Source organism: Psittacula echo (genome assembly GCF_963264785.1).
Source record: "Psittacula echo genome assembly, chromosome: 6".
In the NCBI taxonomy this organism is placed as follows: Eukaryota; Metazoa; Chordata; class Aves; order Psittaciformes; family Psittacidae; genus Psittacula; species Psittacula echo.
Window position 1 is genome coordinate 73,687,280 of NC_137743.1, and position 22,540 is coordinate 73,709,819.

Here is a 22,540-nt window from a genome sequence, read left to right on the forward strand (position 1 = left end):
ACGGCTCTGGACTCCCTTTGAAGCAAAATTGTTCTTAATTTGCTTCTGAAAATGCAGTAATTTGAAATTTCGTTTGAATTCCAATTGTTATTCTCTTAACTCAGCTTTCTCAACATGAAGCCTGGTGGCATGAATTTGAAAAGTGTCTTTTAAAGTTGTGGGGGTTTTTTTCGTATTGCTGAAGTAAACTTCAGGAGGATTATGGTTAGGTCAGGATTATTCGCTTACATATTTGCAGAATTTACATAAATGACTGAAGGCTTTAGGAGAATAGAATAAATCATCAGGTGTGTAGATATCGCTAAACCTTACCTTTCTCCTCATAGCGGTGTGGAAAGTACTGATCCATTCCTCAGTGCAGCAGTGCTTGAAACTGGTCTGTAAGCCCACAGACATTTAAAAACCAAGTCTCTTTTTTCTCCTGGGTGTGAACGATATTCCGTGTCCGCGGGGCTGCTCGCTGTCCTCACGGAGGGCAGGGAGGAGAGCTCCCACATGGGAGAGGTCCGTTGCCCCACCGGCTGCTGGTTCTCGGGCAGGTGCTTTTGGGGATGTTTTCTCCCTGATCCCGCCCGTCGGGGACAAGCGGTCCCCTTCCCGATCCATTTATCTACCGATCCAGCCTGATCATTTCGTACTCCGCCGTCCTCCACCTCAGCCCGAAGCCTCTGCCTTCAGCCCCCTCACGCCGTGCCGGCAGGGGGCGCCCCGCGCGCGAGAAGCGCATAACGGCCCTTGGGGACGGTGACGGAGCCGCTGGGTCAGACTCCGCCTGAGGCCTGCGGCGGGGCCGCCCGCGCCGCCCCGACCCCCGGCGGGTCGCTGCCTTCTCCCGCCAGTCGCTGCAATCCGTCTGCCTCAAACGAGAGGGCGCCGAGCGGGAGGCGGCACGTTGGCCTTCAGGAGGTTCGAAGGGAAAAGAGCAGCGTTATCCTGCACCGCTGAGCCCAGGAACGGCCTTTCTCTCCTCTTGCTGGGTGTCGCCCCTGTGGAAGGGAAGCAAGGACGGAAGCCTGCTGCTTAACAGACTGGTTTCCATCCCTGCCTGTGCATCTGAGGATGCACAGATTTATTTTGTCATGGGTACAGAGCTGGATTTCTCTGGCTCTTCTGTCACACTTCACTCTCTAATGGCAGTCAATGCATGCCTGTGTAGTAGCTGTAATCGAAACAGGAAACCCAGTCAAAAAGAGAAAAATTCCCATATATGCCTACACATGAACAAAACTATTTGCTTTAATTCTGTATTTTAAATTAATATAATTTTTATTCAAACTTAAAACCCCTTAAAAAGTCTTCCCTAGCTATGGCAGTTTCCTGTACTGTACTCAATAAAATAGAAGGCGGCCTGGCTTTTCAGGTTGGTACAGGCAGGCCCTCAGACAGATAGAGACAAGGAAAAAAACCCATTTTGTGGATAAATTTCCACACCACTGTGTTACCCTACACAGTGAAAACCAAACATTTAATGTACTTTTGGGGAAAACAAAAAAGCAGTGCCCCAGAAAAAAAACCCCAACAAACAACCAAACCCACCAGAAAAACCCTGGAAAAAAAATCCCAACAACAACCACTTCTGAAAAAAGAAATGGCAAAAAATGAAATAGCACCATCAATAAAAGATTTTGGAATTGTTAAAGCAAAAGTCTCATGGTGAAAGAGCAAGAAGAAATACCTGAAGCAGTAAATTCTTCTTCCATTTTTAAATGTTTGTGATGCTATTATTCAAGCAGAATACCAGGAAAACCTGAAGCAGAAAGCAAAGCAAGAAAAAGAACATGATAGCAAGCCAACAAAGCATTTAAGAATGTCTGTGATTGCTTCATCAGCTACTGCAGCATAACAGCTACCTCAAACCATGAAAGCATTCAAAGAAAACTTATCTACAAGTGGCTTTCTAGATTTCACATTGGCAAAAGGAAATTTGCCTGTAAGAATATTTTGCTTTTAATTGACCGCATCAAACATATGAGAACTAGAAAGATTTACAGGAAATACTATCAGCCTGAAGTTTGAGAATCAAAACATTCAAGCAGAACAAATGGAAATCAATCTTAAGAAAAGAGTGAACAAAAACGGTGAGTTTCTTGGACAAATATTCCAAGATTTATTACTGGAAATTGTGATGCTGCAAAATGACACAGGAATCCAGAATGCCCTTCCAAAGAAAAGTGAGAGGGCAAGGAAGATCTTATTTGGGAATCTCGGCAAGATAATGTTCCCAGGTTGTGATGAAGAAAAATAATAAAGTCATGAAGTAGTAATAATATTATTAATAATAATAGTAGTAGTAATAATAGTAGCAATGATAATAATAATAGTATTCTTGCAATATCCTTATTGCATCTTTCACTTTAATGTGATAACCAACATTAAATGTGTTTTCACATTGGTTACAGGTGTTACATGGCTTTTCTGCCTTTGGTCATTTACAAAATAAGGAGTTGCACACTGTGCAATCTTAATCAGAATTAATTGATGTGATAAGATAATGGATTATGCAAAAAGAGCAGACCATTGCAAGAAAAAAATTACTTTGATGGAAAATGTGATTTTGCCATCAGAATAACAAGATTCTCTTCCATTTCAGAGATGTAAAAGTATGGGGAAGAGAAAGTATGTAGTATGTAAAAAAATGAAAATATTTTCAAGCGTATTTTTTCTAATGTGGTTAGTCAACATTAACTACAGTATAATAGCTACAGTGAGTGAAAGCAACCACTCTGAAGGTTTCACAGAGTTCTTTCCTAGGAATTTTTTATGTACTATTCCTTCTTTATTACTAGTATGTCAATTTGCTTTGCCATAACCTAGGTTTTGAAAGCCCTGTCAAGACTATTAGGTGAGATTTCAGCTTCTATTAGTGGTTCGCTCTGTTGCAGGTAGATTTCATGACAAGACACATACAGATTCCATGAACCTGGATTTGTGGGTAAATCCAGAAGTAATGGCATATACGGTAATCATACCTAAAAATAAAACCAACACTCAAATGAACCTTTTTAGTAATTTTTCAGGAATTTTGTGGGACTTTTGGATAAGTAACATGCATTTATGTAATCAATTTATGGAGTTTTCATTTGGGAATGATGGAAGTTTCCACAGGAACCTGTTTAAATCTTTATTTCCTTCATCCTATCTCAAGTTTCTGGATAGGTTTAATTATGCTAAATACCAAATGTTATTCTGCTAGCTGGTTATTAGTAGACCACCTCAATTTTTCAGTGCTTTCTTTTTAAAATCATTAAGTCTTTCCTGGTCTGTTACAGCAAATAGCATTATTTAATAGTATGGTTCTTAAGTCTTTTGAGGTCTGTCTGCATGGATGTGTGGTGTGGTATCTCTGAATTTTAGTTTTAACTCATACATACAGAACAGGGCCATCAGGACAGGTCATTACAGCTATCTTGGTTTAGATGTTTGTTAGATAACCTAACATACTTTAGCAAAGCTACTTATTAGCATTAAAGACAGGGTATGTAAGTCACCTACTTAGGTATCTTGCCTTTTGTCAGAGACATTTGGAACAATGGTTTTCAGATGCTTTCCTCTGATTTTAGCCATTCTCTAGGTTAGAAACAATTTTCATAGCACTTGAGGAGGATGGGGAAAAGGGAGAGGTAATGTAAAACTCCTATTTATTTATTTACTTTTGTTCTTTAATAGCATTGAGTGGGAGAAACTGTTATTATCTCTTCAATGGTTATTTATTGCATTGAGGCTTTATGAAGTGATGTCCTGGTTCAGCAGCAGCAGTCACTTTTTCTCCTTCTTAGTAGCTGGTGCAGCGCTGTGTTTTTGACTCATGGCCTGGGAATAGTACTGATAAAACTGATGTTTTCAGTTACTGGTCATAATGTTTACTCTGACCAAGGACTTTGTGAGTCTCATGCTCTGCCAGGGAGGAGGGGAAGCTGAGAGGAAGCAGGGACAGGACACCTGACCCAAACTAGCCAAAGAGGTATTCCATACCACAGCACGTCATGCCCAGGATGTAGAACGGAGAGTTCTCAGAGGGGCTAGATCACTGCTGGGTGGGGGCAAGGTATCGGTCAGTGAGGTGTTGTATTCTCTTCCCTTGTTATTTCCCTTATCATTATTATTATTGGTGGTAGCAGTAGTGATTTGTGTTATACTTTAGTTACTGAACTGTTCTTATCTCAACCTATGGGAGTTACATTCTTTTGATTCTCCTTCCCATCCCTCCAGGAGTGGGGGGAGGGAAAGAAGGGGGGGAGTGAGAGAGAGACTGCATGGCTGATTTATGGCTGACTGGGTTTAAACCACGACAAGTGAGTAGTTCATACAGCAGCTCAAGTTGATTTTGAGTAAATCACATTTTTTCCTGTGTTTGTCCGTTCACTCACAGACAGCTGCGATACCAGAGCAAGACAGTAAGAAAGAAACTCAACATATTGAGTATATATTCAGGATGTTAATTAAGTTTTCTATTGTTACAGGTATTTCATTGTTTTATGTAGTGTTAAATTCTAGCAAAAAAAAAAAAAAAAAAGGTGGCAGCAAAAAAACCCCCAAAACAACCCTTTGTGTTGTATTGTTTTTGTATTGCAAAAGTAACAAACCTGTAAATTTCTGTTTCAGTGGCTGTGAGATTTTGTAAATGTATAAATGTTCTTGGAGGGTGTCTTGTGTTGAGCCGTAGCAGTCATTTTTCTCCTTCTTGGTAGCTGGTGCAGCGCTATGTTTTTGATTTTTGGTCTGGGAACAGTGCTCATCACACTGATGTTTTTAGTTGTTGCTCAGTAATGTTTAGTCTGACCAAGGACTTTCTGATCTCATGCTCTGCCAGGGAGGAAGGGAAGCCGGGAAGAAGCAGAGACAGGACACCTGACCCAAACTAGCCAAAGAGGTATTCCATACCACAGCACATCATGCCCAGTATATAAACTGAGGGCAGTTACCCAGAAGGGCTAGATCACTGCTCGGGTCAGGCTGGGTATCGGTCGGTGGGTGGTGAGCGGTTGTATTCTTTTCCCTTGTTATTTCCCTTATCATTATCATTATTATTATTATTGGTGGTAGCAGCAGTGGTTTGTGTTATACCTTAGTTACTGGACTGTTCTTATCTCAACCTGTGTGAGTTGCATTCTTTTGATTCTCCTCCCCATCCCTCTGGGAGCAGGGGGGTGGAAGGGGTGGAGTGAGAGAGCGACTATGTGGTTCTGAGTTACTGACTGGACTTAAACCATAACAGAGAGTGTGGAAGGTAACTTCCTGACCCAGCTGGTGCGTAAGCTACCTAGGGGAGATGCCTGACTAGATTTGCTGTTCACAAATGGAGAAGGACTGGTGCGTACTGTGATGGTTGGAGGCGGTCCTGGGCAAAGCACAACAAATAGCTGTTTCCAAGAACTTTTTTTCAGAGGTAGTTGAAACTTCCTTAACAATATGATTATGCATGTTTTTTAATGTTAATTATTTCTTATTTTGCATTATTCCTTGATAGCAGGTATTACTGTTAATGCACAGACCAGAAGCAAACATATTCCAGGTCCTAGTTTCAAGTATTTCTGGTTATTTTAAGAATTACTGTAAGTTACAGTGCCTCTTAATTGCTTTTGTTTGAAGTTGTTGAAAAGAATAGTTCTAACAGGAAAGACTTGTGAGCTTTCTAACTTACAAAATGGTGTTTCATTTTCTTCTTATGTCAGTTACATCAGTACAGGAGCTGGACCAACTTTTAGAGGTATTTTCCTGCTCCCCCCCGAGAGATAGCAGCAAAGAAACTCCACTGGAACACCTGGTTGTTTAACTGAATTTATAATGATTTTGTTACATCCAAGTTCATTTTTATAGAGTGCAGAGCACTGTTGTTTCAAGAAAAGCTTGCAAATACTAACAGTTAAGCTGCCTGAAATTTCCTGCAATTTTTCTTCAAAAAAGTATTAATGTTTATTCAGAGGTATGTAATCAAAATACGTACAATTTCATGTGTGTTCTCACATATTTGACTTGGTTTTTACACGTGCTGTTAGTCAAAAGTTACTTGTAGATGCTACATAATGTATTTGATTTGAAAATACTTGGAATTTATAGTGGTTAAGAATTAAGAATGTGGGGTCCATGTCAAAATACTATCTTCTCTCAGAGTAAATAATTATTTTTAAGATCAGAGTAAGTTTCTAGTTTAGACAACTATTTTCTTACCTAATGACTGATATACATAAATATGAAACTTCTTAACTGCAGTAACAGCAGCTGTTATTATGACAGGACTACGGTGAAAACAGAAGTACAAGAATTACAGAAATAAATGGAGACAGGGTAAGTTTATTGAAAGGTTTTTAATCTGAAGTTTCACATATTAAGTTTTGAAATATAGAGCTCTCTCTTCACAGCATAATGAGTAGAATCAACTTTTTTGTTAATACTTTAATGTGGTCATTTAGAATTTTATGTCAGTCTCAGGCTTGTATTTCAGTCATTTGGTCTTCAAGGCTTTGTCGTAAAGCTCCGGACAAAACAGCAGTATTCTCAAGGCTTGTTGCAGACTGGCTCAGCTATGGAAGACTTAATAAGAAATGCTGTTTATGTTGAAAATATAAAATACAGACATTTGATTGATAGCTATTTATCCTTCTTTTTTCTACAGACATAACTTGTATCAGTAAAGTACTAGTGGCTTTAGGACCCAACTTGCTAAAACACAGCTTGAGTTGCCTGGTACAGCATAAGAGATGAGAACTAACCGAATTGTAGGGAGAAGGGCAGTTTTTCATCTGACTTAAAACAGTTAAGTTCACTAGGATCCTAAGGAGGTTTATTAGGTTTTCGTTATGGGTGAGTCTATCCATGGGAATTTAAACTCTTGCTTGCCAACAGCAGTGCAGTGAAGCTTAATGCATGTTGCCTGTTCTTTTAAGAAAACAGTACTAGGTTCTGGTAGGTCCTGGTGAACAGGAATACAGTATAAATAAAAATATGTACAATAACTTTAGATTATTTAATGTGGCTCTTCAAACTTAACCCGTACTGTTATAACTTGAGACTTTTATTGCATAGTAAGAGATCCTCAGATTAACTGCTAAAAATGACACAACAGTAAATGGAGATGCAAACCCGCAAATTTGTGCTAAGAATGTAGACAAATGCAAGAGCATGAGTCACATTTTCAAGTAGCTTAACTTCTTTGGGAAACATACAGTATTAGAACTGCATGAAATATTATGCATAGCTAACTTTTGGCAAGTATGACAGCACATCAAATGAGAAAAATGCCTTTTGGATGTATGAAAAGAGAAACATTTATCTGCATAAGCAACTAATTTGTGCAGTTTCAAATTTGGACTTGGAAGTGGAAGATTTCTCCTCACTAAAATAATCTGGGTGATAATGAAAAGACAGATTGTTTAAGCAAGGTCACAGGCAAAACCCAAGCCTGAATTCAGAAAGGCACATGGAGTGCAGCAATATGAGCTGAAAATACAGCACACAGTAAGATTACAGCAGGAACTCTCTTAAGAAATATTCTGAAAGGGAGATAAGCATTCAGCTATTCTGTATATACAGTTTTCCTTATGGTCAGAAAGTGAGGCACGCTGCATTTCATTATGCCAACAAAGAAAATAGTTAATGAAATAGGGCCACTTCAATGGCATTTTCAAGTATATCTCGTCTTACTGTATCTTAACCATACAAACTAAAGCAGCAAATAAAAATCACATTTTCCTTTGAAGCACAGGAGAGGTATGATTGTTTGGTATTTATTTAGAATTCCCAGTCTGTATCATCTTGATTTGCAGTAATATGTCCAAGTTCAGTTCCAACTGTTGTTGAGGGCAGTGCCAAGAACTCTGATCTGTTATTTTGAATAGGAGGTGGTAATAGAGACAGTAGTGAATTCTGTGTTTGTTCTTTTATCTAGAAAGAAGAAAAGTTAAAACAAGGCTGCATATAAAAGTCTACATAACCTTGCATCTGGCTTCATTAAAAGCAGGTGAGAATCACAGCCATGTTCTTGCATGTTACAATACTGAAAATAATAGAATGAGGGGTTTAGTTTTCTTCACTCTAGAGTAAGTTGAATTAGTCTTTGAAGACTAATTACAATAGCTATTTCGTTTTCTGCTTTAAATTAAGAATATTAACCATTATTCTTATTAGTTAGGCTGTCTTTAGTTAAACCATCTTTATCAAAGGGGAAATGGAAATGTATCACTTATGCTTGCCATACTCTATACCAAATACCATTTTGTTTAAGAAAAAAAAAAGTAGTCTGAAGCAGATATGCTGTTATAGGATGGTTTTGGCTCCACCTAACTTAATTTTTTTGTAATCCAACTCTAATATTTTGTGGCTTATTTAGGCTACAGCTATGTCATTTAACAAAATATAGTAAACTCACCTGTCTGAAGAACGTATGCGAAAGCAAACTGCTTGCTGATGGCCTGGATCATAAAATGAACAATAAAATTATGTTTTTGAAAGTAAATTCTGCTTCTGGAAAATGGGCCAGTCTCACAGATCAATTTAAGCCCTGTGTATTTTCATCCACAGGACAAATGTGAAGCATGAGAAAAGCAGCACAGGATTCCAACATTCTATGCCTCAATTTGTAGTGAAGACACTACTAAAGAAATTATTTCAAAAGGCTTTAATGCCTCATTCAGAAGAGACATAGTATTGAAAACATATACTTCAGATTTCTGTTTTCTTCTTGGACAAAGTACGTGTTTAAAAATTAATTCTACTTGTTACAGAGTACGCTTATATTACAAGAAATTCAGGAGTCAAACAACTTTAAAAGCATGGTTCCTCTAACAGACAAGGTAATTCTTAAATTACAAAACCAAAGGTAAGTGTAGTGTTTTGCATAGTACCTTCTGGTCTGAAATTCTGACTTGAACAGTATTCAACTATCTACTGTATCCTAAGTTGTGGGCTGTGCTTAGTCTTAGATTGAAACTACAGAAAATCAGTTTTCACCAGAATGTTACCTTTTCTCAGGGTCCTGTTGCAAGCAAAGTTCTACCAAGTTGTGGAAAGCAGGCGAAAACGTTTTGGAAAAGGGAATTTGTAGTCTTTCACTGGTCATTGTGTGTGTCATGCTCTCACCAATTCCAGAATCAACGCCTGACCGGGAATTCTTTATCCTGGATTCCCCACGGGGAAATGTATTTATATCCCAAGGACAGTATGTGGGACCTTTCAGCTTTTGCAGCAGCATCTAGTAGAAAGGAACAGCAGTACAAGAGTTCAAAAGCTATCCAGACCTATTCAGGCTAAGGTGTGAAACTCCAGTAATGGAAGGAATTATTTGATCTAAAAAGAAGCACATGTACTTGAAGTAACAAAAACCAGCCACCATTTCAGCAGGAATACTACTGGTTTCTCTGAGTAAGACAAAAAAAGCTCAGTGTTTTGAAGCAGAAATAGAATTTAGCATCATACCTGAGTGCGAGGCATATCTTGAAATGGAACATGTCCATTGGCTAATTCACATGCTGTAATTCCTACACTGTAAATGTCAGACTTCATGTTATACCCAGATAAATCCTGTAAGAGAAAGAGACCTTTACTCGATCACTAATGCCATTGAGCAGTGCTTGACAAAAATACAAGTGTCTGTTTCAAGACAAGATTCTAATACCCTGTTACCTATACAGGATTATCTACTGGATGGATTGAAAAATAAAGTGTAATTTATACTAACCTGTCTCAGTAGTTCAGGACTCAGCCAAGGAAGCACAGATGTACTAAACTGGGGGAAATCATATACCACCTTTGACTTTTGTCCATTGTTGACTAAACTGTAGAGGTTGCTTAAGCCAGAGAGAGAAACCAGCCCATCCCCTGAAATCAGAATGTGGCTAGCTTTAATATTCCTGTAACATAAAGTGGTAAATTTTAGTTATAGGAATTACTCAAAGCATTACTAGAGTAGAAAGGCTTTCACATTTCATTAACTTATAATAAGATGTTAGTGTGCAGCTCTATTTAGCAGATTATTTTCCTAGAAATTCTTAACTCAGTATGAGTTGTCTTTTTAATACAGCCCCAAGAAAGAGCAGAGATTGGAGGGGTAAGAGGGAGGAAAGGCAACCAGAAGGGCCCACTTTCCCTGAAAAGGGTGTAAAGTAAGGAAACCCTTTCTACAACTCTGATTTTCTTCTGCTTCAAAGAGACAAACAGATGTATAATCCCTGTAGCAACTGGCTTTAAGTAATGTATGAATACTGTTCTTGCTAACCTTCTACAAACTTGGTTCTGCTCTATTATTGAAAAAATTAAAAAACACAGTTCTGTACTGTCTGATGTAAGAAGGTATACAGAAAAAGGAAGGAGACAATGCTAGCTGAAAATGAGCTTTGAAGCAAATCTAAATTCTTAATAAACTCGATGCTGTAATCTGATTCTTACCTACTGACATTCTCCTACCTGTGAATGTAGCCATTCTGGTGCATGTAATTTAATCCCCTGATTGCACCAAATAGAATGTTCCCTATCAAAGCTTCACTCATTCCTTCAGGAAAATAAGTCTTCAGCAGGTGTCTAGCTGAACCTGGAAGTGAAAAAAAACTAGCTAAGCCTAACAAGTCTTGTTAAATTACTGCTTTGTGCTTGCTTCATTGTATACATTCATCAAGAATGGCATTCTCATTGTTACTTTGACTGTGGGACATCAAGAACAGTTACATGCATCCATCAGGCAAAGATCACATTCCAGCCATCATCAAACTTGTATTCAATCTAGACAAGTTTTCCGTTGGCAAAATCCAAGGTTGTATAAAGTCAAATAAGTTTCCCAATTACCATTCCTCATGTGGTGGGTGTTAGGACTAAGTGCAATTTAATGCAGTTCAAATATCAGTCTTCACTGGGAAAGAAGATTTTGTACAGAAGAATTCTCTAAAAAATGGCTTGGGAAAGTGTTTTTCCTACAGGACTGGAGATGCTTGAAGAAAAACCTGCCATGGACCATGTGGCCAAAATTGTATCCACCTTTTTTACTATTCCAAAATTGCCGTTAACAGTTCTTACCATAGGCCATGAATGGGGAGATGACCCAAAGCCAACTACCAGCTGTAAACACTGTCCAAAGCGTCATTACATTGGGATGCTGGAAAAAGTGGGATAAAACCACCTCATTCTATGGAATTAAATGAAAGTGGATGTGTTAACCACAAGACAACAGTCTTAAGAGCATTAACTACATCAGTAATCAGTAGAAAGAACTGTTCCCTGTGTGAATTTATACAAAGTTGCAGGTGATGTACATAGCCTGCAATAGAAATGTAAATAACTTGCTTGTAATTGCATGTGTCTGAAGTAAATCTAGTTTGCTCATAGTCCAAAGTTTTAGTGTTAAATACAGAGTACAGAACATGTTTCAAAGAAAAGGTTGTACAATTACAGAAGTATTTCTAAAACGCTTGTCAGCTGTTTTCTTCAGAAAGCAACTCTCAAATTTACACATGCCTTGTGTTTATATTCTACTCCTTTGGAGGAAAAACTTGACTGAAATGAGCCAGTACAAACACAAAGGCTACATCTGTTTAGTAGCCTCATATACATTCATCACTGTCTTCACCAGACTTGTGCAGAAATGCTGTTGCTTTACCTGTAAGGCTTTCAAATGCTCTTCAGAGCAATTTTCTAGGTCTGTGATCCTTACAGCAACTTGCATGCCTGTAGGCGTATGCCGTGCAAGGTAGATTGAAGTTAAGTTGTTGAACCTCCTTCCTGAAACCAGAAGTGGCTACCTTAACATTGGAAAATATAATAATCCACCACAATTTCCTTCATATTTAGAGAACATTTCATATTTCTAAAACTGCAATTGAGAGCAGCATTGCCTTTTCTTTAAGAATGTCGAGAACTCAAGTAGTTGCAGCAGAACATATCCAGCAAATTAAAGCATGGCTCTGCTGTTCTTACAACAACTTAAAGTGTTGAAACACTTTTTCGTATCAATTATACATCTAAATGAACAGCACTTTTAGCATACATATTCACATAAACATATGCATGCACAGTAGGATTGGGGGCAGCCATCCTTAGGACAATCACCTTGGGCAGCCAAGTGACAGGACATGATGTTACTTAATGCTGTATTTATTGTTCACATAATACAGATTTAGAAAATTGACATGCACAAACATCAAGAGAAAAAAACAGGTAAGTATTGATTTTTATTGGTATCTTAAAATAGGGATCGCAAACATGAGAAATGTTCTGCGCTTTTCTCAACTAAAGAGACATAAGAATAGTTCTAGTCAGCTGATAATACATTTTCCAACTTAGAATTTACTGTAGTTAGCAATCACCTATTGAGAGCATGCATCTGCAGGCACAAGAAATATTTTAAGGTATGCTTATTTTACCTATTTGCAGCTGGAGTTCATAGTGAGAGACATCAGAAGAGCAAAATACCATTTCATTCCTTCCTGTAGATGGGGGAATCCAGGCTAGATCAGAATCAGCCTAAAAGTGAGGAAAAACAGTTCTCAAAATGACTATGTAATTTTAAACATTTACATATTAACACAGAAATATCAGTAATTAAAATGCTAAGATCAAGTCTTCAAGTCGTAACGTTCAAGCTGGTGCTTCTACCACTACACTGAGATTCAGTTTTATGAACTACTTGGTTTTTGTGTGTGTGTTTTGTTTTTAAACAGGTACAAGATTGAGAGCAATACTTTGTTACCTATAGTCTTCTTCCAAAGTGAAAGCCCCAAAGTACTCTGGTTACTTTTGCTATTCAGATTTTAAGAAGTACCTCTGATAAGATTATTTTCAGTATGTATCAGCTTCATATTGAACACTGCCAGTTAATGTTTCTATTTTCTCCTTACCAGGCATTCATGGATGCTGCTCTCAGATAGCTCTTCTGGTCTGACCGATTCAACTGGAGTACGCAGAATACAGGAACAGTCCTTAAGAACAGAAATAAGTGAATGTTACTGGAGTTGCTGCAATTTATTAAACACAGCCATGGGAAAACATCAAAAAGTAACACTATAAACAGGAGTTCAGAAAGTTCTCTGCCACAAATCAGTCAAGCAAGAGGTTAAAAAACATCACAGAACACATACATGGCAGATCTAGAGAGGAGAGACACCGAACAGTCTCCTTCAGCGAAAGCCAATACTATGATATTTAAATACCTCAGCACTGTGGAAATCCCCTCAAGCAAGGCATTTCACCACAACTTTTTCACATTAAGGTATGACTGGGTAACAAGGTACAAGAGCTAAAGGTTTTTAAATACAAACTTACCAAACAAGACATGGAACCACTTTAGACCAGGGGAAAAGACATATACACCCATTTATCCTAGAAAAAATAAAGTAGCAATGTAAAATTGTATATAAACCTGTGATAAATGTCCCTAATCAGAACTGTGAGGCATTCCGCTTGGTTAACACACACATACAAAACCCCCCAAAACTACAGCTCTGGGAAAGCCCGCTACTGTTGAGCCTTTAAGCAGCGTATAGATTTCAATCTGCATACTGAGGATATGCAATATACATTCAAACTCAAGTTTTCCTTTTTTGATTCATAGGTTTAGAGGTGTTATTACCACTTCTGAACAGACAATTTAATTGCAAATTAACTGCATAAGTGCAAAAAGTAAAACTGGATGGAATAATGAATTGCTTTCAGTTTGTAGGAAAAGAAATAATTGTCTGTTGTTTTAAAGGAGCACAGCTGTGCTAGTCAGATCTCGGCTCAGCTCTGTGCAGCTGAACTAGCTCACAAAAGAAAAAGCTACCCAGAAGCGACTGCACTTTACATTTCACAAGTAAGAGAGGAAATACTATTGTAAGGGACTTGAGTAAAAAGGAAAAAAAAGGGGGAGGAAGAAAAAAAAGAGGGGAACCAACTCCGGTAATTTTCACTTCACTTAGGGTAGAGAATCAGCATTCAAACACCCTTACATATCAGAGTAGCCACTCTCAAAGTCCTCCATCAGACTTTATGTCTGATGCTTTGAAAGTCTGAACAGTAAGGAGAGAGAGAGATATGATTATGTCCAATAAGCATATCAAGTCTTCTGAAGCATAGAAAGGACTAGTTAATCTACTTTAGCTACAAGCAAGTCTTCTTCCATAATGGATCCTACCTGGTAGCTGACGTAAGTCATAAAGTTCCATGTTAATATGCAATTATTGCTTGAAAGTTAACTTTCAAAAGGTAAAGTATTATATCAGAAACTGATCATTTTGTTTATCAAGGAGCTAAGCTTGATTATATCCCACATTTAAGTAATCTATGTAATCAAGGCAACATTTTTAAAAGCTAACAAGCTCCCATCCACTGCCAAATATCCCAGCCACTCCTAATCCTTAATATTTTTACCCTGAAAATCTGTTTGAAGTAAAGAAATACTGTAATTCCTTATTCAAGATAACAAATAAGAGACAAAAGGAGATCCTTAATAAGTATTGGGCACCTTCAGAGTATCAGGGCTTGACTTACCCAACTTCACTGAGGAAGTCTGGCAGAGTACAAGAATAAGTGCAGGTGCTTCAAGATACTGTCCAGCACTGTAATGGCTGCAGCATCCTTCTCCTACCTGGAAAGAGATACCTCATTCCTTTATACAAGATAATTTATTCTGCTGCTTGGAATATAAAACCACAAAAGCTAAGGTGAAGAACAGTGTCATAATAACTACATAAACTAAGTCAAATCATAGTAGAATTTGTTTAAAGGGGTATTGCCAGCCAACAGAACCACCCATGTTCCACAACTGTTCAAGTAACATTACAAATGTTAAGATTTTTATTTTTCTTATCTAGTTTAACGTTGCTTCCATTTCTAATGCGGTTTTGGATCATGTCCCTACATAAATCTTTTCCCCAGTTTCACATTTTTCCTTCTGTATTGCAGGCTTTTTGGTTTTCTGTCCTGCGGATAGTGACAGTATTGCACAGCTGAACTCGCACATTCATCCCAGTTTGGTCAAAGTTTCAGATGCAGCCAGCGATATAGGGGAAAAAGAAAACCCGAAAAACATGCCTGTGAGCCGGGGGAGTGCGAAGGCTCTGGAGCCCAAAGCCCAGGTACTGCGAACGCACGTTACTCCGGTTCTGCTGACGCCGGGCAGCTCAAGTCTACTAAAGTGTTTGGAGCAATGGAGGCAGCTCTCGATTGTGTACCTCGAGTTAGATGATCCGTCAGTGACAGAAGTAACGGAACGCGAGAGGCCGACTGCCCGCGGCTCTCCCAGCAAACCTCCTCATTGCTCCGTTACACCCGCACTCCGCGGCGAATCCCCACCTCCCTCCCCAGGCGCCCGTTTAACGTTGCCCCCGCCTCTCCGCTCCCTCCCGCGGCTGCCGGGATCCACCGCCGCTCCCCTCAGCCGGCTCTCGAGCTCGGCGTGCTCCGCTCCCCCCTTCCCAGTCCGCCTGGCTTCCCCTGTCGCCGTGCTGAAGGCGCGGCTTGCCCGGAACCCTGGCGTGCCCGGGAGGCCCTGCAGAGAGGTAGGGCCCGCTCCTACCCGCCGCCGCCGCCGCCTGAGGTGGGGGTCAGGGCCGGCGGGCTCCCCGAGCCTATCCGCCAGCCCGGAACCCCGCCCCGCTCCCAGCCCCTGCGGAGCCGCAGGGGTACCGCACCCGACCGCGCCAAGCAGCCCGGCGCATTCTGGGGCTCGTCGATTGCGCCGGCGGGAGGGCGGGCGGGCGGTTGGCCCCTCGGCGCCGCGAGGCGAGCTGGGGGCTGTAGTCGGGCGGAAGCCATCGGCGTCCTTCCTCAGTCGCTGATTTATTACATGCGGGTCTATCGCCCGTCGGCCTCGGGCAGCGGCGGGGAGGAGGAGCGCTGAAGGAAGCGCGGGGCGGGTAAGAGGTACTCGGCGGGCAGCGCTGTAGCCGCAGGGGTGAGGTAGCGTACTGCCGCCTCTCTGCCACACGCGTTAACCCCTTCGGTGCTGCGCCCTCCAGCCGCTCTCCCTCGGGGCCGTTCCCCGCTGGGCCGCGGCACCACCCAGGCTCCCCTGGGGAAATCCGCTGCTCCGTGCCGGCATAAAGAATTCTTGTTCCCTTCACGTGTTGCAGCTGACGGAGCTCTTTTCACGGTGGTAACGTAGACTGGTAGTACATTAAGCTTTATGCGTTCAATATGTGTGCCTAGATAGGAGTCAGATGCTAGGCTTTAGCTGCGCATGATGGCTGTGGCTGCAGGCGGGGTGGCGGCGTGACCTTCAGGGAGCTCCAGAGTTCCTTCCTGCCTTGGAAGTACCCATGGCCGTATGGGCTGTCCTTGCAGGATTCTGTCACCGCACTTAGGAGGCAAAGCTTGATGACATTTTAGTTGTGGTCCTGCTTACATATGGATTTGAGGGCAAGGAGATGTTGGTTTCTCTCAGCTTTTTAATCACATTGTTAGGTTCGGATCAGCTGATTAAACTGCAGTAAGACTATCAGTAAATGTCTTCTATTCTGTCAACCGTCCTAGTGAAAAAGTCCTATGTAGTGCTGCATCCTTGTTTTTTGGTGGGTTTTTTTTTAATGCAATCTTAGGTTGTGGGCTGTTGCATATGTGTTTGTTTTTTGACTGTGTTTCAGAGTTACTGTTGACTGATTGCAAGAGTCTGATACAAATAGTAAATAACTTTTCACACAACATTATGAGGTTTAGGTTTTCTTTCACAAGATACTTGTTAGCTTTTAAAAGATGTATTTTTGAGTAAAAATAGATAAACTTCTCTAATTACATTTACATTGAAGCTAAATTGGGGGGAAATCGATTACATGAAATTTGTGAGCTCTCTAGTAATGGTGTCACCTATTAGAGATCAATAATCAGTGTATGATGTTCTGTTATGAGTATCTGAAAATGTGGCTTAATGAGTAGAGTGCTGGAAAATCACAGACTTTTCTGATGGTGGTTTGCCTCTAATAATGGGCTTGAATTAATCTTGTGTAGTAGGATTCTTTCAGGAATGATAAATGTAATTCATTGATTATTTTTGCAAGAAGATACAAAAGTAGCATTTTCACAGAGTTGGTTACAAAAGTAATGACAGATCCTTGTATCTGGTTAGATTGCTAATGATACTCTGGTGACTGAGATCTGCCTGGTTTATTCTAATAAGTACAGAATTATAACTGTTAAAATACTGGGCACTAGCTGGGGTGTATTTTAAGAAACTTAAACTACTTCCTTGGGTGAATTCAGCTGTGCATCAACTGGAAGTATTAATGATTTCAGTTAGCTTAAATGTTATTTTAGTCCACTTCAACTATATAGAGAATAAGCTTCAACTTTAAAAGAAGCTTCTAACAACCTTTATAATGAAATAATAGCACAGCACTTGCCTCGAGCATATATTACTTTTTTGTACACTCTAGCCAACAAATGCTCAATTAATGACAGTTCTTTATTTTCTGAAAAAAAACCCAAAAGATTGGTTCCCCTGTGATTGTAACATTACTACATGTATACATCATTTCTTGCAGGTTCTTTTTCTCCAGAAGAAAAAATTCTACCTAAAAGAAATCATGTGTACCTGTAGCAATGTTATGAGTGTGCATTTATGAAATAGAAAATAAAAAACTTGATATGGGTATTTCATGTAGGTAGCCTTCATAGTTTCAAAGTTAGACTTCAATTAAGTATGTGCTATTTTTACACTGTGTACTAAGGGTATTGTAAACAACCTCCAAGCATGTAGGACTTAAAAAATCTTAACCATCAAGCAGTGGTATTCAACAGTGTACATATATACATAAAGCATATATACATGTACTTAACAGGTAATTTTGCCACTTATGGAAAGTATGGGTTATTGCAAATGACTGACAAGGAGAAAAAGTGAGTCTGGCTTGGCATAACTCTGGATAAACAGGATGAGGGAATCTTTGTGACCAGCTTTATGACCCCCTTGATATTCATCAGCCTCTAAGAAGTGTTTGTGGCTTCATTTTTGTTTTGTTTTCTTACAGTTCCTTTCTTATACCATCTTATTTATGATTGAAGGTCTGTTGCAGGTTAGCTTATTACACTTGTTATTAGGATTGTGTTGGCATACTCTTTTAAATGATGTTTTGTTTTTTTTTTTCCTTTCATGAGAGAAACTCAAGCACTAAGGGTGTTTCTGTAGGGATAGTAAAGGCTGAAAATAATAGGTCTGAAGCACACAGCAAGTGTTAATTGTGATAGACAAAGTTTGTGTTCACATAGGTTTGTTTTTTGGTATATAGTCCTTTGTCCTTCATCTCATACAATGTAGTGTTGAAGGATTTGGCCTCTGCTTCTGAGCACTAGTCACAGGAATGTTTTGGCAGCAACTCAGCATGGTCATGTTTGCTATGAGAATAGAACTGTTTTATTAACCTTGAAATGCAAAATATGTTTGTTGTTATTAGCTGGCTTGACATCATTCCAATTGTAGTAATAAAAAAGTACTGTGTTAATGACTTGATACTTTTTTTTTTCTTTAATTGCATACTTACATAGCAGTAAAATTTGGCGTCCCAGGAAAATTGACTCATTCAGTTGGCCTCCTTTTGGGAAATGGATGGTGCCTTCTCTTTTAATCATAAATTAGAATCTTCTTTGCTTTTGAAAATTTGTGTTGGCTGTGGCCTGATGTCTTGCACCCTGTAGTTGTACGGAGAAGCAAATCTAGTGTAGTCTTTCCGTGTACTTGTGAGAAGTCAACTTGTGTTGCTGCTCTCAACAAATGGAAAACAGGAGAAATAGCAGGATATTTATGTTTGAGTTGTGATGTCCTCAGTATAGATGGCAATATTTTGGGTATGTTTTTAACTTTTTATGCACAAAGAAGTTAAAGCGTTTACAAAAGCAACTCGTTTCACCTTTCTGATATTTCAAATTTGAATTAGAGCTCTCTAGGGGTAGAATATCTTCAGAACAGCAGTCTGAAATAAACTGACACAACTTGAATTGTTCAAAGAGGTAGTTATAAAGATAAGGCAATACTTTTTAAGCTCTTATAGCCATTTCAGCTTCTCTAAGGCTTTACTCAATATTGCCTTTGCAAGTTAATCTTGGCTGAGATCTTCTGAGTCATTGAAGGAAAATTAATAAAGTCTCCTGTCATGTGGTATGGGGAACTTATTTTTGTCTCTTTGCTACTAAGATCAAACCATACTTTGAAATATCAGTGGTTTAATGGAATATGTGTTTCCTATTCTTTCAGTTTTTCTTTTTCTAACTGATACACTGTGGTACCTTACAAGTTAGTAGACAATTGATGTGTATTCCTGGTAATGCTTTTAACATGTTTTTCCAGCCGCCTTTTTTTTTTTTTTTTTTTTTTTGTTTTTTTCTTGGTTATGCTTTCATTTGTGTACAGTTTTCATTGGGAGTTTTGTCAGGTCTTGTTATACCGCGGATGAACAGTAAGAATATTGCTTGGGTCATAAGTGATAGCCCTCCACACTTTAAAAAGTACTTCTTGGTATGAAGAGGCTCCAGCATCGCCTTTCTTTTTGAGTTTCTCTTTCATTTTCCATGCACTGATGATCTAGCAAAATTCAGAGCAGCTTGGATTCCATGGGGCAAATACAAAAGGCCAGGGACTAATTCTCACTTCTACCAGAGATCTTTTTCTAAAGTGAGCTATAGGTACTCCTGGTTCTAGCTTACTGTTTCAAGCCACATGATAATTGAAATGTCATTGTGGTTTAAGCCCAGCCAGCAGCTAAGTACCACGTGCCGCTCACTCACCCCTAAACACATTCCAAGTGGGATGGGGAGGAGAGTCGGAAAAAGTATAAATGCCCATGGGTTGAGATAAGAATAATTTAATAAATAAAACCAATAATAGTAATAGGAAATAAAGAGAGAGCAAAAGAGAAGAAGGAATGAACTCTGCCCACCCCAAGGGAAAAAAAACCCAACACAACCCCAAGTGGTGCACAATACAATTGCTCACCACCCCCTGACTGATGCCCAGCCAGTGCCCAGCAGCAGCCAGGCCTCCCCCAGCCGCCTTCCTCAGCCGACTCCCCCTAGTTTGTATAGTAAGCATGGTTTCTATGGTATGGAATATCCCTCTGGCTATTTCAGTTCTGGCTGTGCTCCCTCTCAGCTTCTTGTGTCCCTCCTCATTGACAGAGCATGGAAGACTGAAAAGTCCTTGATCCTTGATAAGCACTAGTTAACAACTAAAACGTTGGTGTGTTATAGGCATTGTTCTCATACTAAAGCCAAAATGCAGCACCACACCAGCTACTAGGAAGAAAATTAACTCTATTCCAGCTGAAACCAGGACAAATGTGAAACACACATCATGGAATAAAATTTAATTTAGAGAGCACAGAAATATGCAGATCGAGATAGGTAAAATGTTGATTGATATTTCCATTTCTCTTGACCTTTCCCTGAAGAAAGCCGCCTGAGAGCACCACTCCTGCATATAGGCCCTTCTCCAGTATTTGAATTCCCCTTGGTTTTAGTATGTTCAATTAATCTGTAAAAGACTCAAACATCAATGGGAAATTGGCATGTGAGGGAGTAGGGGGACAAAACTGCCGAGTTACATCTGTGTGAATATAGTAAATTGACAGTTGACATCTTTATAAATCAAGTTTAAAAATAATACCTTAGGAAGTTTTCTGGTTTCTGTTTTGGATGTGTCTTTCTGCATGATTTAATAGTCTTAATTTCTGGACTATTTTTTTATAGCACGATCATGTATTTTAAAGCCATGTTGTAAATTTTATGGGTTTTATCCAAATGTATTTAATTATAGTTGTAACTCGCGGGAGAAATCTGCACGTAGGAAATGGTTTTATAGCTGCAGAATAAAAGGGTCATGGAGTCACTTTCAGGGTGGTACTGCACATTGCATTAGCTGGTTGAATTTCAAGAGAAGTAGTTGCCCCGCAGCATACTAAACTAAAGCTGTGAGAAGCATTGGAAATGTGAGCATTAACTTTTATGGTGTTTGCTTATCTTGCAAGTTTCTCCAAGGTTTTACAAATGAGGTTGCCCTTTCAGTTCAATAGCTCCGTGTTGGCCTGATGCTCTAGAAAACTTTGAGCCAAATTATTTTATCTTTTTTCTTTTTTTTTCCCCTCTGGCTGAACTGTGATTGACCTGCAATGAATACTGTTTCTGCTTTGCAATACTGAGAAGAGAGATTAAATCCAATCCTGAGAAGATGTAACATGCATTTTTACATTATTAAAACTCAAACAAAAAAGATTCAGAGTTCTGAAGAAACTGTCCTATGCTGCTGAATTTTGTCTTGCTATACAGTGACTCTTTTTATTACATGATATCATCTTAGTTGTGTGGATTTACAGCAGTCTTCATAAGCATATTCTGCTGTATTGAGTTGGTTTAGAAGGGTGTGGGTGAAGTTAATGCTTTTCAGTAATCTATTTAAAAAACAGCCGCTTGAAAAAAATCACAAACTAATGTTGGAAGCAGCTGTGCATTCAGACAGCAGATGTTTCTGAAATCTCAGTCTTACTGGTTTTAATAATTGTCTATATATGGATAATAATTAAAACTGGTAAAAAAAGTGTAATATAAATATAAAGAAATAAATGACAAAACAAAAAGATAAAGCTCAGAAGTATGAGCTGATCTTAATAATGTTCTTTTCTTGGTCTCTGGTCAAAGTCTACAAGCGGATAAACTGGCAGGCTCTAGGCTTTCTTTAAAAGCCCCTGCACTGTCTATTTTAAAATTGTCCAATGAGGGGTTGCCACAGACAGGGAGATTGTTGTGCTTGGGGATGGGAGATCTTGAGGAAATTTGAAATTGATGTAAGATTTCAAGATAATTTTGTATTTACTGAATGTAGGAAGAGGGAAAGTGAGACTTCAGTTCTCTTCTATTTTGTATTTTTTGGTTATCTAGGACTACTCTGGTATTTTACATAGAAAGTGATTGATCAGTCTTGACAAGGGAACAGCACAATTATTACTTTGTTAAACTGTTCTAATAGGTTATCTCAGTTAGTCATGGTAGCATCATTTCTGGCTTAAATGAGACCCTGCTGAACAGGAAACACAAATTTTGTCATGATCCACAAAGTAAATGTCTGATAGATCCAATTTCCAATTTACAGACTTCTAAAGGGGAAGAGATAAAAGCAAACAGTAGTATAAAATGTTTAGGTTTTTTTCTGGGGGGGGTTAACAATCAAAATGCTAAGAATGATGGTTTTGAAATCCTGCCTTTAGAATCCATTGCTTTAAATAAATGTAGTAGCCTGAAGAAAAATTCCGTTAGATGAAGCTGCTGGCCTTTAGAGTAAAAGGGAAATGTCTCATTTCAGTGAATGAGCCTGTCATACACTATTATATGGAAGAGGAGGAATGGTATAGACAAATAAGTAATTGACAGAGTGCGTGCTGAAGGTGATATGCTATGTCTGCAGGGAAAAGACATATTTTTAATGCTACATTTTACATGTAATGTGTAAACTGGGAATTAATGTTCTTAGGGTGATAGTAGAGGGAGGAAATTCAGACTGAGACATTAATTTATGTATCTCCTTTGACAGAGCGCTATCTGTTAAAGTTTGGCATTCTCTTTGTTTTATTTCTAGATGATGGCTGAGCTGAGAAGTTTGTGAAGC

At 39.1% G+C, this 22,540-nt stretch overlaps 1 protein-coding gene across 1 annotated transcript; it reads right to left on the reverse strand.

Annotated features, from left to right (window-relative positions):
- Positions 1-7,570: 7,570 nt before the first annotated feature.
- Positions 7,571-14,564, reverse strand: STRADB (STE20 related adaptor beta). Its single transcript, XM_080621753.1, has 12 exons — positions 14,449-14,564; positions 13,243-13,299; positions 12,819-12,899; positions 12,345-12,444; positions 11,582-11,703; positions 11,002-11,110; positions 10,399-10,522; positions 9,674-9,845; positions 9,412-9,516; positions 8,958-9,187; positions 8,366-8,408; positions 7,571-7,881 (listed from the first exon to the last, which is right to left on the reverse strand). Exons 2-12 carry the CDS (start codon positions 13,252-13,254, stop codon positions 7,729-7,731), a joined length of 1,251 nt encoding a protein of 416 aa, XP_080477879.1. The 5' UTR covers positions 13,255-13,299; positions 14,449-14,564; the 3' UTR covers positions 7,571-7,728.
- Positions 14,565-22,540: the final 7,976 nt, after the last annotated feature.